At 43.3% G+C, this 21061-nt stretch overlaps 2 protein-coding genes across 4 annotated transcripts in view; one reads left to right on the top strand and one right to left on the bottom strand.

The window, feature by feature from the left end:
- Positions 1 to 483: 483 nt before the first annotated feature.
- Positions 484 to 4398, top strand: LOC135556145 (DET1- and DDB1-associated protein 1-like). The gene is made up of 5 exons (XM_064989092.1): positions 484 to 803; positions 2199 to 2279; positions 2378 to 2429; positions 2600 to 2661; positions 2874 to 4398. The coding sequence occupies exons 1-5, from the start codon at positions 795 to 797 to the stop codon at positions 2976 to 2978; spliced, it is 309 nt and encodes a 102-aa protein (XP_064845164.1). The 5' UTR covers positions 484 to 794; the 3' UTR covers positions 2979 to 4398.
- A 2725-nt stretch (positions 4399 to 7123) lies between these two features.
- LOC135556144 (anoctamin-8-like) overlaps positions 7124 to 21061 on the bottom strand; it is a 62825-nt gene continuing 48887 nt past the window's right edge. For all 3 annotated transcript variants that reach the window (XM_064989089.1, XM_064989090.1, XM_064989091.1), the window contains 8 exons: positions 19958 to 20013; positions 19746 to 19820; positions 17308 to 17555; positions 16615 to 17119; positions 14618 to 14809; positions 13428 to 13559; positions 12194 to 12304; positions 7124 to 11857 (listed from right to left, as the gene is read on the bottom strand). In XM_064989089.1, coding sequence (XP_064845161.1) covers positions 11153 to 11857; positions 12194 to 12304; positions 13428 to 13559; positions 14618 to 14809; positions 16615 to 17119; positions 17308 to 17555; positions 19746 to 19820; positions 19958 to 20013 — 2024 coding nt within the window. In that variant the 3' untranslated portion in view covers positions 7124 to 11152. The remainder of the gene's footprint in view (positions 11858 to 12193; positions 12305 to 13427; positions 13560 to 14617; positions 14810 to 16614; positions 17120 to 17307; positions 17556 to 19745; positions 19821 to 19957; positions 20014 to 21061) is intronic.

Genomic DNA, 21061 nt, shown 5'->3' with positions numbered 1-21061 from the left:
AAGTAGTGGTATGTGTTTGTTGTAGGGGTGCCCATGGAGCTGAGGATCAGAAATGTCCTGTAAGAGAGAGGCAGGTTGAGGTTTACAGGGTTAAAGTAGTGCAGCATATGCTGAGGCAGTGAAGAAAGTAGAGGAAGATGGGTCAAGTGGGAGGGATCCTGAGAGGAGTGGTGTTTGTAGTATATACTGTATGTACCAGCACAGAGGGACAGGCCAACAAGTGATATGTTTCAGTAAGATTGGATTTTTAGCATTTATAGCAATGGTTATCAACTGTACTGCAGGGATGGAAGGTAAGTCACAGAAAATTGGGTTGTGGAGGCAGCTGCAGAGAAGTATTTGGGTGTGCGAGACTTGATATCAGAAGAGTTGCAGGGTGTGTTAAGTGTTGGTATAGATTTTTTTTAAGCAAAGTATAAGGGAGTTATACTCCAGTCTAGTAGGTGGCGGTAATGCAAACATTTATTGGATGCCAACCGCAGTTAAACCTAGTCGAAGAAGTGCCTCACTGTACTTGCGGGTTTTCACGATTACAGAAGATAAAGTTGGACGCAAGAATGTATACAACAGCGTGCTTCAAATAACAAGTGACTGTGGAGGATTTCATAAATATTGGCTAGTAGGCTGGAGAGCAGGTAGCAATCTAACTAGCTAAAACAGCAGTCTAACGTTCGCTGGCTTGATAAAACAGTCCATTAACTTTACCTAGCTACCTGCCACATTATCTATCCAGCTGCAAGATATTGTGCAAAGCTCAGTCAGCGTTTCGTCTTGCGACACAAAAAGGGAACATCATGGACAAGGTAACTTACCGGCAAAACGTTTTGCGAAGAGAAAGCAGCTACCTAGCTGGCAGCTTAGCAATATAACGTTAGCTAATGTCAGTTCAGTGATCTCATCATATGGCTGTTCATTTTTCAGTTATTTAATTGTATGATCTGAAGTAGCTTTCTGTCTTATTGGTAACGTTCATGTGTTGCCATTAAATAATAGTTAGCTAGCTTGTATCACATAACAATGAGACAGATATTTCACCAGATGGATAAATGTGAAGCATCCGGTTGGCGTTTCCACTCACTATCAAATATGGTAGTGAGAGGAAGCCCAGTGTCCGGCGGTGGGAGAAGATGGAACGAGATGGATTTTGGCCGACATTCTGTTAATATACTAATCGATGAAACATTTGATCTCAATAGTTTTCTGTAACCAAAACAAAGGTCTGTTGCAAACAGAGTGGGGTTTTTTGTAGAATTTACCCTTTAACAAAGTTGTTTATTTATTTTAAATTTGCGTTTAGACGGGGCGCAAAGGCGTCTCGAGTTATTGTACACGCGCATTTGAGTGGGCGTTCCCCAACGGAAATATGAAAATGTTGCAAGAACACGCCAATTGGATCTCGCTATCTCGTGCTTTTGGGTCTCTCCCCCCCTTGCTTGTTCTGCCCACTATGGCTCATTTGTTCCCATTTGAAACGACAGACCACAGCCTCTCGTTTTAGTTATACAAATCTTTGCTTGTTTCTCACCTGCCAGCCAGCAAGCCAGATAGAATCCTCCACTTGTTTCGACCATATGACAGGGAACGCCCAGGGTGTCAGCCACATGGCATCAGCCCCGGTTTTGAGCAGAGGTGTACCCCACCCACCCCATGGTGTCTTGGAGGTCACTTATTCCAGAACATACAGTCCTTTGCTTCTCTGTAGTTTGAACCAACTGCTGTCAAATGGGCAGTAAAGCATCCTTCATATTGAACTAACTAGATGTCAACCTAAACGAGCCATGTGGGGTACATGGTACTCCTCCACTGAGTTGAGTGCAGACTAGAGTTTTTTTATTTTTTTATTAACCTCTGATTCCTTCAAGTCACTCTGTGTCGATACTTAAATGTACCCATGTTTGTCCTCTGTTGCGTGCCTTTCGCTGTTTCTTTTTAATAAAACTTTAATTAAATACAACCACCTCGGCGCTAATACTCATGTGCCAATTTAATTTCAATGTGGAGGAGTTGAGGTACTTAGCTAACCTAAAACCAAACATGATAGATAAGGCAAGGGATGGTACAGAATCTTGCAGGGCAAGAGGCTTGGTCACCCATGAACTGCAGGACTAGGATGAGACACTGCAAAATTGGCAACTTTTAGATGTAGTCTACACCTTTGCTTAGCTACACAATACCGACTGAATAATGTTTTTCTACAGGCAGATTTCTTAAAGGGTCTCCCTGTTTACAACAAGAGCAATTTCAGCCTGTTCCATGCAGACCCTGTGTGCAAAGCATCGGTGAGCACTTACTCATCTATCAGAACATTTGTAATATAATATGACAGATGAACATCAGTCTTGCTCCACCTGAAACTATTTTAAATCACTTTTTACAGAACCGAAGACCGTCTGTGTACCTCCCGACATGCGAGTACCCCTCAGAACAGAGTAAGTTCCTTCATCCTTACTGGAGAGCACATACTTCATCGATAGTCTTTATTTTCTGTCTTGGGAAACATGTACTGCTAGAAATGTAAAAATGTATTTTAAACTCAAGCCATTTCCCCTTCCAAAACAACTAAATTATTCCTCATAAATGGATTTCTTTTACTTCCTAGTCATTGTCACGGAGAAAACAAATATCCTCCTTCGCTACCTTCACCAACAGTGGGACAAAAAGGTGAGTTGGCGGGGGCTTCCCATTCCTGAATGAATAGATACATTTATGAATAGCAAGGTGTCATGCAAGAGTAACAGATGTGACCTGTAACAGACCAGGAACTGCTTAAAGCATGGTCAGCAATGCTCACTCTGAAACTGGAACATCAACTTTGTAGAGGAGGTTGTCAATCAGGAGAGTGAATGCACTGATTGTACTCCTCTGTTGAACAGAATGCAGCGAAGAAGAGGGAACAGGATCAAGGAGAGGGAGGGAGTCCAGCACCTCCACACAAAATTGCAAGGACAGATAGCCAAGAGATGAACGAGGACTCTTAGGAGTGTGTGTGTGCATCTGGAGGAAGTACATGACTATAAAGACATACGAGACACTCACACTTTGTCAAACAACCTGAGAAAATGTTCACCCTGGTTTGGGAAAATGAAAAGTGGCTTTTTTTGTTACCTTCAAAGAGTTTCCTGCCTTGTCTAGTGCCCTGTTTTCAGATTCACTCCCTAGCCCTGACCACATGGGGCACTGCAACATCTTTCCACACAGTTTGCAGACCCAATACACTGAACTTCTGCCTGCCACAGCAGGGGAGGACCCGAGGATGTATATAAACTCTGGTTTGATGATGCAATGTATTGGCCGTTGAGAGGCTTTGAAGCCACTGGTCGGCCATATTGGCACTCCAGTAGGAGCAGTCCGCCGTAGGAATTAATGGAATTCAACAGTATTTCAATTAAATGTTTGAAGAACAAAATTACATGCATTTAATTTCAGTAACCCTAGTACTCACAAAAAATAAACATTTAATGTTTAGCTCACATAATTTAAAAGTATGTATTAGTGTCTAATAGACTAAGTGTCAAAAACGAATGTGGCTTCCAATCTTTTTATTTTTTTTATTTTTTTACAATGGAGGATTACCAAGATGGCTGTGCTGAGGCTTCAATACAGTGTCCCCTGTCAGTCATCCAGGGTTTATACACATCATTGGGAAGAACCCTCCCCCTGGACTTAATGTTCAACGTGCATTATCTTCCATTCTGCTCTGGATTTGTTTCTGTTGAAGTCTGTTGCTTTGTTTTACTGTCAATTTCAGTTCTGAGATGTTAACTAGGACAAGTCAGTTAAGAACAAATTTTTATTTACAATGATGGCCAAACCCGGACGATGCTGGGACAATTGTGCGCCGCCCTATGGGACTCCCAATCACGACTGGATGTGATTCAGCCTAGATGACAAGTGACTCAACAGTATACTCGCTTAGTTTGAATTCCCTGTTAAACAAAAAGGATAATATGTCAAGCCAAAGTGTTGACTACTCAGTTTGCTAGAATTGCTTTTCAATTTGTTTATACGGCAATCGATGGACCCATTAGGTATTTTAAACTCAAAAGTTATAGCACCGGTAGAACAAAGAATAGTAGCCTACATCAATGAGGGGAAGAGAGAAAGTTGTATTCAGTATGAAGACCTACAGTGCCTCCTGAAAGTACACACCCATTGCACATTCTTCACATTTTTGCTGCCTTAGAATTAAATCTTAAAAGGAATGAAATTAGATTTTTTTTTCTCCACCTTGTAGATCGGTTGAAAAATAATCAAATGTAGTCCTGTGTTGTCTTTCATTTTTTTTTATATAGCAAAATGTGAAGACTGCAACTTGTATGTAAATATAATAGCCAGTGCCAGCTGTTAGATATTAAGGTCTTGGCTTGATATTTATCAAAATAAATTACTTTGAATCTGCCTTTTTGTAAAAATGAATACACGTAGCTACATGGATATTATACTAGATGCTGTTATTAAATGTTAAGAGAAGCACTGCTACCCAATGTTTGTGATCTTCAAGAAGAAAAAACGTCAAACTTCCCGAGCTGGGGGGGAAAGTTGTGTGGAGAAGAGGATAAGGGAATAAAGATGGTATGATACGTAATAGACCACTTGCCATGGAATGCTAAAATAGGTGCAGTCGCCATCCTGCCTTGTTCCAGAGATTTAGTTGGTACTCGTACTGGTGTACATTCACAACATTGAAGATAAAATAGTCATGAAAAGCGATGATATGATTAATATCTGCTCTGGAGGTCGACCGATTTATCGACATGGCCGATTAATTAGGGCCTATGTCAAGTTTTCATAACATTCGGTAATTGGCCTTTTTGGATGCTGATTATGGCCAATTACATTGCAATCCATGAGGAAACTGTGTGGCAGGCTGACCACCTGTTACACGCGAGTGCAGCGCGTCAAAAGGGACCTAGTTGCTAGCTAGCATTAAACTTATCTAATAAAAAACCATCTTCACATAATCACTAGTTAACTACACATGGTTGATGATATTACTAGTTTAACTAGCTTGTCCTGCGTTGCATATAATCAATGTGGTGCCTGTTAATTTATCATCGAATCACAGCCTACTTCAACTCCCCCAAACGGGTGATGATAACAAAAGCACATTCATGAAAAAAAGCACTATCGTTGCACAAATGTACCTAACCATGAACAGCAATGCCTTTCTTAAAATCAATTTTAAACCTGCATATTTAGTTAAGAAATTCATGTTAGCAGGCAATATTAACTAGGGAAATTGTGTCACTTCTCTTGCGTTCAGTGCAAGCTGAGTCCGGGTATATGCAACAGTTTGGGCCGCAGCTCCATGCGAACTGTGAGCTAATTTGCCAAAACCTTACATAGACATTGAAGGTTGTGCAATGTAACAGAAATATTTAGACTCAGGGTTGCCACCCATTCAATAAAATACAGACGGTTCTGTATTTCACTGAAAGAATAAACCTTTTTTTTTCTCAAAATTATAGTTTCCGGATTTGACCATATTAATGACCAAAGGCTTGTATTTCTGTATTTATTATATTATAAGTCTATGATTTGATATTTGATAGAGCAGTCTGACTGAGTGGTGGAAGGCAGCAGCAGACTCGTAAGCATTCATTCAAACAGCACTTTACTGCGTTTGCCAGCTGCTCTTAGCAATGCTTGATGCACAGCTCTGTTTATGACTTCAAGCCTATCAACTCCCGAGATTAGGCTGGCAATACTAAAGTGCCTATAAGAACATCCAATAGTCAAAGATATGAAATACAAATGGTATAGAGAGAAATAGTCGACGCATCATAATTCCTATAACTACAACCTAATAAAATTGGTTGATTAATCGCTATCTGCTTTTTTTGGTCCTCCAATAATCAGTATCGGTGTTAAAATCATAATCGGTCAACTTCTAATCTGCTCTATATAATACATTTCTATACATTTTCTGTAACGTTGCACCCCTCAGAACAGGCCCCAGACCTATGTTAATATTTACACTGCTCAACAAAATCACTGCAAATGTATTTTCCAGATGCTGCAATCAAAGTGAGTTGACTCTTGTCAGTGATGTTCCATCCTGACTTTGAAGCATAAAGACATGTTATGCTTCTACTAGACTGTTCTCAATACACATGCTATGCCTTGCCCTGTTTTATTGTGTATAGATGGGTTGGCTGACAACATCATGAAAATTATGGGCGCACATCGATGTGGCCGGAAGGTGCACGTTATGATTATGAAAAGTCAGAAAAATTGCAACAATGAAAAGAAGCTACCTTGTGGGGGATCGTAGGTGGCTTGTTTCAGTTCATATCTTGTTATTGAAGCCATGTCTTGTTTTGACTGATGTCATGTCTATGCCTATATGGCAAAGATTTGCTAGTTAGCGAACCAACAACTCTAAATATGTATTCGAGAGACAAATGCTCATTGTGCAAATGTATTTGTTTTCAATAAACATTTGGAGATTAAATATAGTTTACTTCTCAACAGTCTAAACCAACCCCGTCTGTTTTGCCCCATAGATGCGTATGTGTCGAAACAACTAACCTATGTAGGTCAAATGTTCTTTTCAGCTTGGCTCAAAAAAAAAAAAGATTGAAAAGTAGACCGCTGCTGGAAACTAAGACATTGCAGTGCTTGAGGCATCTCTACAGACCAGGGTTCAATCCCAGGCTGTGTCGCAGCTGGCCATGACCGGGAGACCTATGAGGTGGCGCACAATTGGCACACAGTTGTCCATGTTAGGGGAGGGTTTGGCCAGCCGGGATGTCCTTGTCCCATCGCGCTCTAGCACGCGCTCTAGCAACTTATTGTGGCAGGCCGGGCGCATGCACGCTGACTACGGTAGCAAGCTGTAGGTGTTTCCTCTGACACATTTAAAAGCGAGCAAAAGTAGCAGTGCGGCTTGACAGGGTCATGCTTCGAGAATGCATGGCTCTCGACCTTCGCCTCTCTCTCGGCGATGGGACAAGACTGTAACTACCAATTGGATATCTCAAAAATTGTGGAGAAAAAGGAGTAAAAAGTACCCAAAAATTATAACACATTTTTAAAAAGTTGTTTCCGTTATGTAATTGAAACAATGTAAATGTACATTTGTTTCATACTTTCATGTTTCAGGGAAGAAAAAAAACGAACATTTCAGTTTACATTTGTTTTATTATCTATTTTCAAATCTTACAAAAAATGACAAAATAAAATAAATAATCCCATTTCCCAGTATTATATTTTTCTTGAAAATAAAGATTTTTTTTGTACAGTGGTACATTGGAAGAGAACATGATGTCTTGTCAGTGAGGCTGTTGTGAATATGTTTTTTAAAATTTAGTTAAGAGGTTTAAGGGAAGGGTTCTACATACTGGTAGCTGTACAGTACACCCGTACACCTCCACACATCCACTTCACGGCATCAACAGCACTCCTCCCACAAGTCCCCAGAAAACGTATGTTTTGGAACTGAGAGGGATCTTTTCATTATAAAGTTGGAGGAAATACATTCCTAGCGTGCAAGGAATGTGTTTGCTGGCCTCCTGAATGCTCGCCAGCTAGCTAACCTGTTTGCAATTCCTTTAGCGTTGCTTGCTGGCTAGCTACAGAGGTTAGCTGGCTAGCTACTGCCATCAGTTGTTGTGTTGGTATCATATTTGGCCTATTCCAAGTTTTGTATAATGCATACTGGCATTTGAATGTAGCGTGGGATAAGGGAATCCGGACACGGTAGACACATTTAAATATAGGTGTAGACACGACGCATTCGTAATACCATGATCCAGAACTCTGATCGGATATTAAAACTGAACTGTCAAGTCCAACTGTCAAGTCTAAACACGGCATCAGTTCTCTTCTCGTAACCCTTGTAATATTTGTAACTAAGCAGTGCAATGATAGAACATCAAAAGGTAAACTCTTTCAGAGTACTTCCTTACAGTTTTAAAATACGTATAGTTGCATTGATACTGACATGAACCATTTCACTACTTCGAAGTAGCTCTGTCTGATAAAAGGGTCAACGTGTTTAGTGAGGCCAAAGGACATGGACGGCCACTGATCCAAGGCAGGCTGCATCTCGATAGTCTTACTAACATGGCCTGAGCTCCTCGTCTCCTTTCCATCATCGGCACTTATCTGAAAATACCAGACAGGTAAAAGCAACATGTTAGTTGCCTGCTGGGAATTTGCTTTAGCTTGTCCATTTCTTTCAGATCAGGGAAATAGAGGAAGCCATTCAGAACTACGAAGATACAACCTGTATCAAAGGTGAAACAAAGAAACCAACCTAGTCTGGTTCCAGAGCTGCGGCAGACAGGTGTACCATGGATGACTGTTACTAACAATAGTCTATGACAGAAAACCTAATCAAACACTTCCAAATGTGTCCGACTAAGCAGCTGCAGTAAAAGAGAACAAAATTGAAATCATGTCTCAATCCGTGTCATCCATGGCCTAGTTATTTGGCATTATTCACAAATGTATGGTGACGATGATAGTAACCAAATGGTTTCCTTGTTATTTGTACAGAATTACTTAATGGCTGTAGAGTGAGAGCGAAATGTAATGATAAGGTCACAAACAACTGCTCTTTCTGTTTCCTTGAAGTGCCTTTTCAGCTCAAATACATTCTCATGTCACTACTACTACCAGTACTAGTTCAGTCAGTCAGAGCTCAATACTCATTGTTTCAATCATATGCATGAAAATACTCAACCTGGTCTCAGAGCATTTCTTATCATTCTGTAGCTAGGCTAGGGGTTAAGGTTAAAGGGTTGGGGTTTGCTAAAAGGATTAAGATTAGGGGAAGGGTTAGCCTAAAGGGTTAGGGGAAGGGTTATCTAATACGCTACGTAGTTGCAAAGTAGCTAAAAAGTAGTAAGTAGTTCAAGTTGCTAATTAACTATAAATTGTCCATGATGAGATAAGTAACCATACTAAACATAATATATCATACTAACTTGAGTGTCCCGGATGTACATGTACTATGTTATGTCTAGTCTATGAGACCAGGCTGAAATACCATAGAGTTTCATTGCAGAAGCATGACATTATTTTGTATCTTGTATAATTACAGCAAGGCAATCCATGCAAAATTAAAGTTTATGCATGTTTTTGCCAAAATTCATATTTGATAGGCATTTTAGGTAACCTCGTCTCATATTTAAAGCACAGAGAGAGATGAAAAGGACAGTGTACCAGGGAAGCTTCCTTAGATTAGGTTTCCTATTTCAGAAGGGAGACAGGTGTGTGTCTGGTTCAGCCCAGATGGAGAGAGGAGAGATGAGATGTTAATACCCACACTGAGAAGCCAGGTCAGGTGGAGGAGATCGAAAAATGTAGGTGGTGGAACAAGAGATGCAGTTGGCTAAGGCATGGACCAGTAGAAGACTAGTGTATATGGCTGAGCCACTATGTCCCTCCAATACTATATTATTGCAAAGATCCTAGCCAAAGAGGATGACGTGGAGGTGCACAGTTAGTTTACTGCATGTCTCTGTGCTGAATCTCTGCTGTGAATTGCAGTGGTTCTTCTCTTCAATGAAGAAGACTGGATGTACTATGAGTTTATAAGCACAGATCTAATGTTAGATTACCTTCCCCAAATCCAAAATTTAACAGTAGGGATGGGGGACACACAACTGACTGCTGATCAGTATCCAAGGACAATGCCATCGTACTCTAAATTAGAGACGTATAAACCACTTTCTTGTTCTCTTGGCACCATCCTCTGGCCACATTATAGAAAATAAAGATGGTTGAATAATCCCTTTGGATTTTCTTATAAAAGGAATTTAGAAATCTGGGATCTCCAGAAATGTAACTATGTTCTCACATGCCAGAAAGGTACTGCTTTGGCAACATCCCAAATGACATATGTCCCCAAAGACACAAGGTGAAGTAAAATATATGTCAGCTCTCGAATGATTGGGATCATCAGCCATCCAAATGAAATAACAACAGCATCAGTATAAAATACTAGCGATAAAAAAAGCAAGTGTTTGCATATGTTAGGTTGTGTTATGAGCCAGGCTGGTATGGTCCTTCCTTACAGCTGCAGAACAAGCTCTGCTGTCTCAGTGCAGTACTTCGGGGTTTAGTGCAAATGTTCTCTCTTTCTATCTCACTAATCTACTCAGATCTTTGTGTTGAAATGCAGTGCCAGGATTAGTATACTGTCTATAATGTGTCTCTCTACCGGCTTGAATGGGGAGATATTAGAATGGCACACAGTAGACTACAGTAACCCAAACTCTACATAGCACATACTGTACACTGCCTAGTCTACACACACATCCATGTCAACATCCTGTGGCATCTTCCTTCATCGGACTCTCAGTTTCCTGGGCAGGCATCAGTCAAAACAACTGTCATTCTCTCCCTCTCTTTCTTTTCCTCTCTCCCTAGAACACATACTGATACGAGACAGTATGTGTTGGTTGTCTTTTATCAAACGACTTTCATCTCGGTCTTTCACAACATCCACTCTCACTGTCAGACATACACTTCAGATATTCCTGTTGTTTTCTTGGGAGGTAAGCTCGGGTGGTTCTTTTTGCTTTGTAAATAAAGCTCATAGCACTTCATGTATGTCTTTAAATGGGAGATGAGGCTGATGAGAATGAACTTCACGTTTTGCAGTACTGCCCAAATTTTAAACACTGATTGATATTGCATGGCTAGCAAAGCCGCTTCGTTTAAGTAGAAAAGCTGATAGGCCTTCATAGTTCAAAATTTGTATGAGATCAGGCGACCATTTTGTGGATGCTACGAAAGGTCTCATTATGCCTTTGATAAATGTTTTTCCTTCTCTCCCCCAAAACCAAGCTATTATGTTTCAGTGGCAAAATGGCCACCAAGATGATTAAAATTTTCAGATGAGAATAAAATCAAGATAAACTGCTCTCCCTTTTTCCCCAAAAAGTTTTAGAAATACAGCCCATGCATGTCTATATATGTATTGCAGACAAAAGTGAGGTATGTGTGTCTCTATACACGCACGGGTTATCATCATCATCACCATCAGCCCATTCCCCTCACAGCCTCTAGGCAGTGTCTACATACACAACATCAGACAGCATGGAGAGGCTTGGCCATTTCACCCCACTTATTTTTTCCTTGTAGTAGATATATCAAGTTAAGTTCTCACAGCAGTTTATTATCTCTTTCCAAAGAGAGACTAGACTTTACGGTCCGAGGAGTCTGTGTGGTGTTCGTTCTCCCCTGCGTCCCCTCCAGGTGAACGGCTCTCGCCCGTCACCCCATTCAGGTCAGACTTGGTGAGCTGTTTGTCAGACACCTGGGACCCCTCTCCTGGTCGGGGTAACTGGATCCCATTCACACAGGAGCCCCCCTCCGACTTCCCAAAGTTAAACAGTTTCCCCGGGTTGAATGACTTGCTTGGCGACTGAGACCACTCCTGGTTACCACTTGGGACGGTCGCAGACATCGTGTTATTCGTTGCCGTGGCTGCCGCTACTGCAGCAGCAGTCGCTGCCGCTTCCTTCTTATTCTCGGGCGACTTGAGGAATTTGAAGCTAAGGAACCCGGGGAGCTTAGGTTCGTTTCCGGTGGGAGATTGAGGGGAGCGCGTGCTGCTTGAGGAGAACTTGTTCTGTAAGGGGATGATTTGTTTGAGCTTCATCACATTGTTGTTGGCCAAGAGGGAGCTGGGCCTCTTGGGCTTGTCCCCCCCTCCACCCCCTCCAGTGCGGGACTTCGCCCTATGGCTCTTGTCGTGGTGGTCTCCCCCAGAGGAGTCCTTCCCCTCATCTCTCTCCCTTTCCCTGCGAGCCTGATACTCCACCTGCCTCTGCCTCTCCTCCTCCTCTCTCTTCCTCCTCTGTAGCTGTTGATAGTGTTGCTGTGCTTGCCGCTCGTGCCTCTGTAGGGAGAGAAACAACTGTTACAACAACTCATACAATCACAGTCTGACAAAACTGTGCGCACTCTGAACCGAGAAACTATCTATTCACTCTTCACCTCTACCAGGTACAGCCAGAAGATGATGTTTTCTTTTCTGGGGAGTTTTCCTACCCAATGTGCCTCTGCTTGCTCTTTGAGCTCTAGGCCGGGTTACTGTATCACTTTGGGTTACTGGGTCACTTTGTGATAACTGGTGATATAAAAAGGGCTTTCGAAATCAATTTGATTGATTATTGATTGATTGATACAATGAACTCCTCACAACACCAATGTGATTCAGGCATGGACAATTTACCTTAAAGGCCTCCCTGCGTTGGTACTCCAGTTTTGCCATCTTCTCTCCTACCCAGCTGGGGATATCTGGGATCGCTACGTGAATGATGTACTTCAGCAGGATGGCAAAGTGCTGAGAGAGAGCGAGCAAGAGGGAACGTTATAACATTTAAAAAACCAGGCTGGTCAGGCATTTTGAGTTAGCAGGCCCAAGCCAGAGAGCTGTTTACCTGTGAGCTGTTTACTGGCTGCAGTGCTGTGTTGTGTTTATTTAGCATGTTGAGACTGTCCTATTCTGTCCACCCCACTCCCTCCCCTTTATACCTCACCACCGGCAGTGTGACAGAGTGGTGGAGATGTCCAGAGATCAAGTAACACTTGAGCTTTCTTACAAGTACGTACAGTCTCTGGCTAGGAGTAGGGTTCACATCACTCACCACCCACCTGTCCTGTCAACAACCACAGAAGTAGCCAGGAATGATCCGCCTCATTTCACACTTACTCATTTTTACTGCTATGGGCACTTAGTTGAATATCTGAAAGCTGCCTCAGAGAAGAATACATTTCATTGAGGTAGCTGTGGCTAGCTTCAAAATAGTATTGCCTGTTTCTAAGCTTTCATAGGGGCTTAAGACACACTTGCTGCTGACTAGTGAGCAAGACTAGCTTCAACATGGTAGATACCGTTCTAACAAATCCCTTCTCTGGGATGTAAAACAACTTCGACACCTTTACTTACAAAATATTTAAATAAAGGAGGAAGTTAATATGAAATTGCAAATGACATGCCCAGCAGTCTCCAAAATATTTGTCATATTTATTATTTTGACTTAATTTTAATCTCATCTGAAAGCCTGCTAGTATACTGCACACTGAGGACGGCTTGATGCCAAAACGCATTGGTGCAGCTGCAGGTCATAATAAACATTTGAAATGTGTCTTGGAAGACGCTACTATGACCACAGCTCACCGAGGTGACTTTTAAAGAGACAAGTCTGTAAGGCCTGCTGGGCTGCTGTCAGGTTGAGCTGCTCTGAGATCAGTTGACCAGCCATATATCCACCCCTCAACTATTAGAAGACGTCAATCAAATCTGACTCTTGATCAGTGCTAAGTGTTAGTCTACCTCCTACAAAATCCCTATTTAAACCCTGCCAACACTGAAACAGAGTGAGAGTCAAAAACCCAATCAGCTAACTGAGCTAAAGCCTAGGCATTAGCTGATGTCATGTGTGTTACTGTAGTAGAGTCTGTACTTCGAGGATGACAATGGAGATGATGGCCATCTCAGGGCTGAGCCAGGGGAAGAGTCGCTGCAGCTGACCACACTGACCAATCAGGTAACAGTTGACTATGATGGCGATTAGACCCATGGCTTCCATTGCTGTCTGCAGAGAGAGAGAGAGAGAGAGAGAGAGCGAGAGAGAGAAAGTATTTACATGAAGAGAACATGCTTTCAAAGCGAGAGAGAGAAATGATTAGGTTTATACTAAAGGACAGGGCAGAGATGAAATATTAGCGAGAGAGAAAAGCCCGAGAAAGAGCGAGATAAAGAAAGACTGCCGGTCTTAGGACTGTCCTATATTAGAGAAACTGTCCCTTAGCAAGTCCTTGTCCTACTTGTCATTGTCCCTCAGTCCTAGATGAGAGAAAGTACTACCTGTCGAGCGAGAGAAAGTCCCTCAGTCCTACCTGTCACTCAGTCCTACCGCCAGAGTCCCTCAGTCATATATGTCACTGTCCCACACACACACCACTGTCCCTCAGGCTTACTGTATTTACATGCAATATAACACATGCTTTCAAAGCTTACACAGGGTAAATTCATGATTAGGTTTATACTAAAGGACAGGGCTCTGTTTATGAAATATTAGTGCTAGGCTGCAGCAAAAGCCCGTGAACACTGTGGCTTTCCATAACCAGTCCCCCGTTCCCACTGCCGGTCTTAGGACTGTCCTATATTACTACCTGTCACTGTCCCTTAGTCCAACCTGTCCTTGTCCTACTTGTCATTGTCCCTCAGTCCTACATGTGCCGTCGCTCAGTACTACCTGTCGCTCAGTCCTACGTTCCACTGTCTGTCGCTCAGTCCTACGTTCCACTGTCTGTCGCTCAGTCCCACCTGCCAGTGTCGCTCAGTCCCACCTGCCAGTGTCCCTCAGTCCCACCTGCCAGTGTCCCTCAGTCCCACCTGCCAGTGTCCCTCAGTCCCACCTGCCAGTGTCCCTCAGTCCCACCTGCCAGTGTCCCTCAGTCCCACCTGCCAGTGTCCCTCAGTCCCACCTGCCAGTGTCCCTCAGTCCCACCTGCCAGTGTCCCTCAGTCCCACCTGCCAGTGTCCCTCAGTCCCACCTGCCAGTGTCCCTAAGTATCATTTCTACTTTTTTTTGTAAGTTCTTTCAATTTGACATTATATTAAGTACTGAGCTTGAACAGACTGTTCTACCTGCCACTGTCCGATGCTCTCCACCCTCTGACCAAAGGGCCTCTGCAGGCCGGTACAGAGCTTTAAGGCATCGCTGCGGATCTCTATGATGTTGTTAATGAGAGCACACATGGCCGCCAAGGGGAAGGCTGAGGAGAAGAGAACCACATAGCCAAACTGGACAAACATCTCCTGGTAGTCCTGGAAGGTGTCCTGGAAGGGACAAAATACACAACAGACAGCACTGTGACATGGATAGATGATTATCACAGTGTTTAATATCTTTATTGTTTCAGTAAGGGCCAGAACAAAAGTTGTGTAAATGTAGTTGTACGTGAATGGGAAGTTAGCTAGTCATGGCTAACTTTGCCTCGCACAGTGACGTCAAAAGAGTAATATCTTACTGATTCTCGGTGCAAGACACAGACACCATGTATTTACATTTCTTGGTGGTAATACATACTGTATCTGCACTGTAGGGTTGTTCCACAAAAAGAGTGCCTTTTGCGTCCCTTTGATATTTTAATACGAAATTGTGCACCAATATATTGCATTTCAAAGCCAGTTATATTAGGGGCCTCCCAAGTAGCGCAGTGATTTAAGGTGCTAGCTGTGCCACTAGAGATCCTGGTTCGAGTCCAGGCTCTGTCGCAGCTGGCCGCAACTGTGAGACCCATGGGGCGGTGCACGATTGGCCCAGCGTCATCCAGGTTAGGGGAGGGTTTGGCCGACAGGGATGTCCTTGTCCCATCGTGCTCTAGCGAGTCCTGTGGTGGACAAAGGATGGCACGCTGACACGGTTGCGGTTCCTCCGACACATTGGTTTGGCTGGCTTCCAGGTTAAGCGGGCATTGTGTCAAGAAGCAGTGCGGCTTGGTTGGGTTGTGTTTTGTTTTCGGACTTAAATCACTGCTCTAGACTTTCGCCTCTCCCACCTCTACCAATTGGAAACCATGAAATTGGGGAGAAAAAAAAAGGGGTACAATATGAAAAATATATCAGCCAGTTATATTAAATTAAGTACCTTTTAATATAGACCACATGGAGAAATCAATAAATCTTATTTTTATATGAATAAAGACTTGCTCAAGTGCTGACATACAACATTTTGACACCCCCCCTGTGCACCCTCTGACTTATAGGAAGATTTTAACCCACTTAACCAACATTTCTCCAAGTTTTCACCATTAGTAGCTAGGTTTCCATCCAATTAATTGGTGATAGGTTTTAAATGTGCATATTCAAAAATTTGCATTAAATAATATAAATTTTCCCACCAGATACGCTTCAATCAAATGTGTTTCTATCAAAAAAAGGCTTTGCGTGATGATGTAGTGCACTTAAAATACCCTTTGAAGTCAAATGGGTTTCCATTACATTTTCAACTCTACTAATGGTTTTCTCATAAAAATGTTGTACTATATAGCATGTGCCCACTCTGGTATTGGCACTTGTGCTCTAGCCAACAGCTCTTAGATACAGTGCGGGTAGGATAGCCTACATGATGAGATTATTATGGAGAGCATCATGTTGTGGGGGTGCTTTGCTGCAGGAGGGACTGGTGCACTTCACAAAATAGATGGCATCATGAGGGAGGAGAAATTTTGTGGATATATTGAAGCAACATCTCAAGACATCAGTCAGGAAGTTAAAGCTTAGTCGCAAAAAATGGGTCTTCCAAATGGACAATGACCTCAAGCATACTTCCAAAGTTGTAGCAAAATGGCTTAAGGACAACAAAGTCAAGGTATTGGAGTGGCCATCACAAACCCCTGACCTCAATTCTATAGAACATTTGTGGGCAGAACTTAAAAAGTGTGTGCGAGCAAGGAGGCCTACAAACCTGACTCAGTTACACCAGCTCTGTCAGAAGGCATGGGCCAAAATTCACCAGCAGGGAATTTTTACTAGGATTAAATGTCAGGAATTGTGAAGAACTTAGTTTAAATGAATTTGGCTAAGGTGTATGTAAACTTCCAACTTCAACTGTATCTATGTATGTGTGTTTGTTGTCCTACCTCATAAGTCTGCATGCAGCTCTCAATCTCAGCCTGTGCCAGAATCGTACTCTCTTGCTCCTCTGGGGGGTTGATCCACGACTCCCTCTTGGTCTCAGAGTCTAGTCTCTCCAAACTCCTCTGCCTTCTGTGATGACGCACCCTCACCGTGCTCTCCGGCCCAGAAGGCAGTGGGGCAGCTGCCACACTTTCATTGGCCAAACCACCCGTGTCCTTCATCTCATTGTCATCGGCATCATCATAAGTCTCGAACACCGAGGCCGGGTCCATCCCCTTCTCCACCATGGTGGGGCTGCCATCCTCCAGGAAACTATCCTCTATTGTAGGGACGCAGCCCCCTCCAGACAACTTCCTGTCCACCTTCTCTATGAAGCTAACCTTCCTCAGCTTCAGGCCACAGTCTATCAACTCCTCGTTCTCTCCCTCACTGAACCTCCCGCTGTCTCCCTCCTCCCTCTCCTTCTCGTCAGGCACCCCACATCCCCCGTTCAGACACTTCTTCTCCCTATACACCAGTCAGAAAGTTTAGGCTTCCACTTACAATAGTGTTGATTAGACTAAAGTATGTAAATAGGTCACACATCCTCAAACAATTCAAAACATAGGCTTGTCTATAGTCAAAGAAACATGCCCTAAAAAAAGCTCTAATTGAACTTATTCGTGAATGAATATAAGCCGTTGTGTCAGCATTACCTGCGGCCAGGCTGTTCCACCCCGGATCTGGTTCCCCTCAGGCCGTGGCTCGGTACGGCCTGGTCGGTGGGTGAAGCCTGGGCCTTTCCTGCGGCCAGCCGGCAGTACTTGAGCAGTGCTGAGAGGAGCAGGTCCCAGACGCCGTGCAGGGTGAGCTCGCCCAGCTTATGGCGCTCGTACAGGTAAGGCTGCAGCACCTCTTTCACGTTCTGGACAAACTGCCTGGTGATCAGAAGGGTGGCCAGCATCTGACAGGATCAAGGCTTAAAGGTCAGAGTTGTCATGATCGGTCAATGGGTTTGAATACCATGGGTGGAGTTTTCCATAAGTTGGCACCACACTATACGAAGAAATACACTGCGTATACAAAACATTAAGAACACCAGTCCATGACATAGACTGACCAGGTGAATCCAGGTGAAAGCTATGATCTCTTATTGAGTGCCTTTCAATGGGATATGGTAGTAGGTGCGAAGCGCACCGGTTTGTGTCAAGAACTGCACCGCTGCTGGGTTTTTCATGCTCAACAGTTTCCTGTGTGTATCAAGAATGGTCCACCACCCTAATGACATCCAACCAACTTGAAACAACTGTGGGAAGCATGGGAGTTAACAAGGGCCAGCATCCCTGTGGAACGCTTTCAACACCTTGTGGAGTCCATGCCCTGACGAATTGAGACTGTCCTGAGGGCAAAACTCAATATTAGGAAGGTGTTCCTAATGTTTGGTATACTCAGTGTATAATATTCATTCGGTACTATATATGATGGACTGAAAACAATCCTCTATATAAACAGCAAGCAGTTCACGCCCATTCAAATACAGTAGATACACACACTACTCTGTATGCAGCCTAGTCAAATGTGCCACATCAAAACCATGACATGTAAAACTACTACTGCAGGAATAACCACAGGGCATTGTGCTCAAGCCCAGAGGTAATACCCAGGACACAGACACAGTGTCCTTTCACTGCAAACCATGACCAAGTCAACGCACAAACCACAGACAGCCCATAAGTCAGTCCATCAGTTTACACAAAGGCCCATTCAGTGCTTATAATGTTCCTTAACACGAACAGCAAGTGCAGTATGAAAACATATCCCAGACATTTTTGGCTTACAGAAATAAAACACTGGGAATATACAGTAAACACCCAAAGACAGTAATTAACAGAGTTGGTGAAAGAAAGACAGATGGAAAAGAGTACAGAGTGATGTGCCAGGCACATGACTTTCACGACACGAACCTTATAGGTCAAATGTCCAAATCCACAGGTGGTCAGACTCTATAAAACCCATAACATAACACTGCTTAACAGACATGTCAAATGCTTAAAAATTTACATCATATACACAATTAACAGGTAGAAAAAACAACTGTGGGAAGCATTGGTTTTGTGTGTTATGTTTTGTAAATCAACATAGCATTAAGTTCTGGGTCCATACATGTTAAGAGATCAAGAAATGCTAGAACGATGAGCTCCACCCTCTCTCTTCGCAAGTTACGGGCCAAATGTCCCTCCTCTTCCGAATTTCGAAAGATACTAACAACTGCGAAATCGTGATTTATCGAAAAACCCAAAACACTGGAACTACTGCTACTCTTATATTACGCATCCCATTCATTCCCGACAGATTCTCTCGATTTACTCGCATAATCTTTCCACGAGAGATTCACCTAAACATAGAAACACTTTCTATGCAATGCCAACGATACATAAAGATGCTACAAACGACAAGCACAACAAACGTACAGACTACAACTCTAAACAAATAAGCGCAGGTGAAAGTGCTTCGGTACGGCGTCCTGGCAAAACACGAGCCGATTACAGTAGTGGCCTCGTATAATCTGGCCTAATGTCAATCGGCATTACACTTTTTGGTGTTTTGTGTAAAAGGTGTCTCTTTCCATTCACCACTGTTTGGAGGCTGGAAATATGTTGCGAGTGGATGAACATGCGCGGGTAGCCCAGTAAAGGAGCCCTTTGAAGTGAGTGATTGACAATCATATGAAGACATCATAATGGGTTGCATTTATGCCACAATAAATACATTTTAAAAGTTAAAAGACAAATCTTCACAACTAGGCCCACAGAGATCATATTGAATTAAATAGGGATTCTATATGTAATTCTATGATTAGGCCCATAAAAAATGTGGGATGCTGGGCAGGTAATGTCGAGATGACTAACCCCTGACCCCACGGTGGTGAGCGAAGTCGTACTTTGGACCTAAAAGAGGCCCTGATGACCCAGATGGTGAAGACCAGCACCAAAGACCCACACAACACAGAGACAGATGGAGAAATAGGCAGAATGGAGAGAGAGCAACATGTGAAGAAGGTAGAGGGATTAAAGAAGGAAGACCAGGGAGGTGAAAATGGTTTGGGTAACTTTTGGAAGGAGAGGAAACATGGTGGGATTTCAGTGGTTTTTACCTCTTTCAGGCGCTCCATGTCTCTGAGGTAGAATCCAATGTAGAAAAGACTGAGATAAGAATTTACAAACTGAAACTGCAAATAAAGAAACAAAACATGCGAGTTGAAAAACTTTAGAGAGAAAGTATAAGTGTGGAATCTGTATTTCAATCATTTGTCATGTGAAAAGTGAGTCCAATTTCCATGTAATAAGGAAGAAGAAGACCACTCACAAGAACCATTTTGATGATGAGATTTTTCTCATAGGCACTCTGGAGTCTGTAGTTTTCTGTGGGGGAAGAAATATAATGTCAGCATTCACAGAAATAATCATCATCACCTGAATAAAAATAAAATACACTGCTCACAATGTAACTCCAAGTCAATCACACTTCTTTGAAATCAAACTGTCCACTTTGGAAGCAACACTGATTGACAATAAATTTCACATGCTGTTGTGCAAATGGAATAGACAACAGGTGGAAATTGTAGGCAATTAGCAAGACACCCCCAATAAAGGAGTGGTTCTGCAGGTGGTGACCACGGACCACTTCTCAGTTCCTATGCTTCCTGGCTGATGTTTTGGTCACTTTTGAATGCTGGCGGTGCTTTCACTCTAGTGGTAGCATGAGACAGAGTCTACAACCCACACAAGTGGCTCAAGTAATGCAGCTCATCCAGGATGGCAAATCAATGCGAGCTGGGGCAAGAAGGTTTGCTGTGTCTGTCAGCGTAGTGTCCAGAGCATGGAGGCGCTACCAGGAGACAGGCCAGTACATCAGGAGACGTGGAGGAGGCCGTAGGAGGGCAACAACCCAGCAGCAGGACCGCTACCTCCGCCTTTGTGCAAGGAGGAGCAGGAGGAGCACTGCCAGAGCCCTGCAAAATGACCTCCAACAGGCCACAAATGTGCATGTGTCTGCTCAAACGGTCAGAAACAGTCTCCATGAGGGTGGTATGAGGGCCCGACGTCCACAGGTGGGGGTTGTGCTTACAGCCCAACACCGTGCAGGACGTTTGGCATTTGCCAGAGAACACCAAGATTGGCAAATTCGCCACTGGCGCCCTGTGCTCTTCACAGATGAAAGCAGGTTCACACTGAGCACGTGACTGACGTGAGTCTGGAGACGCCGTGGAGAACGTTCTGCTGCCTGCAACATCCTCCAGCATGACCGTTTTGGCGGTGGGTCAGTCATGGTGTGGGGTAGCATTTCTTTGGGGTGCCGCACAGCCTTCCATGTGTTCGCCAGAGGTAGCCTGACTGCCATTAGGTACCGAGATGAGATCCTCAGACCCCTTGTGAGACCATATGCTGGTGTGGTTGGCCCTGGGTTCCT

The sequence above is a fragment of the Oncorhynchus masou genome, chromosome 15, assembly GCF_036934945.1.
Source record: "Oncorhynchus masou masou isolate Uvic2021 chromosome 15, UVic_Omas_1.1, whole genome shotgun sequence".
NCBI classification, from domain to species: domain Eukaryota; kingdom Metazoa; phylum Chordata; class Actinopteri; order Salmoniformes; family Salmonidae; genus Oncorhynchus; species Oncorhynchus masou.
This window is presented reverse-complemented; position numbering and strand designations above follow the sequence as displayed.

What these genes read in the sequence shown, in the direction of transcription:
- LOC135556145 (XM_064989092.1), top strand. An exon ending in ACCCTGTGTGCAAAGCATCG is followed by an intron (nt 2,280 to 2,377) that starts GTGAGCACTTAC and finishes CACTTTTTACAG; the next exon opens with AACCGAAGACCGTCTGTGTA. An exon ending in ACCAACAGTGGGACAAAAAG is followed by an intron (nt 2,662 to 2,873) that starts GTGAGTTGGCGG and finishes TCTGTTGAACAG; the next exon opens with AATGCAGCGAAGAAGAGGGA.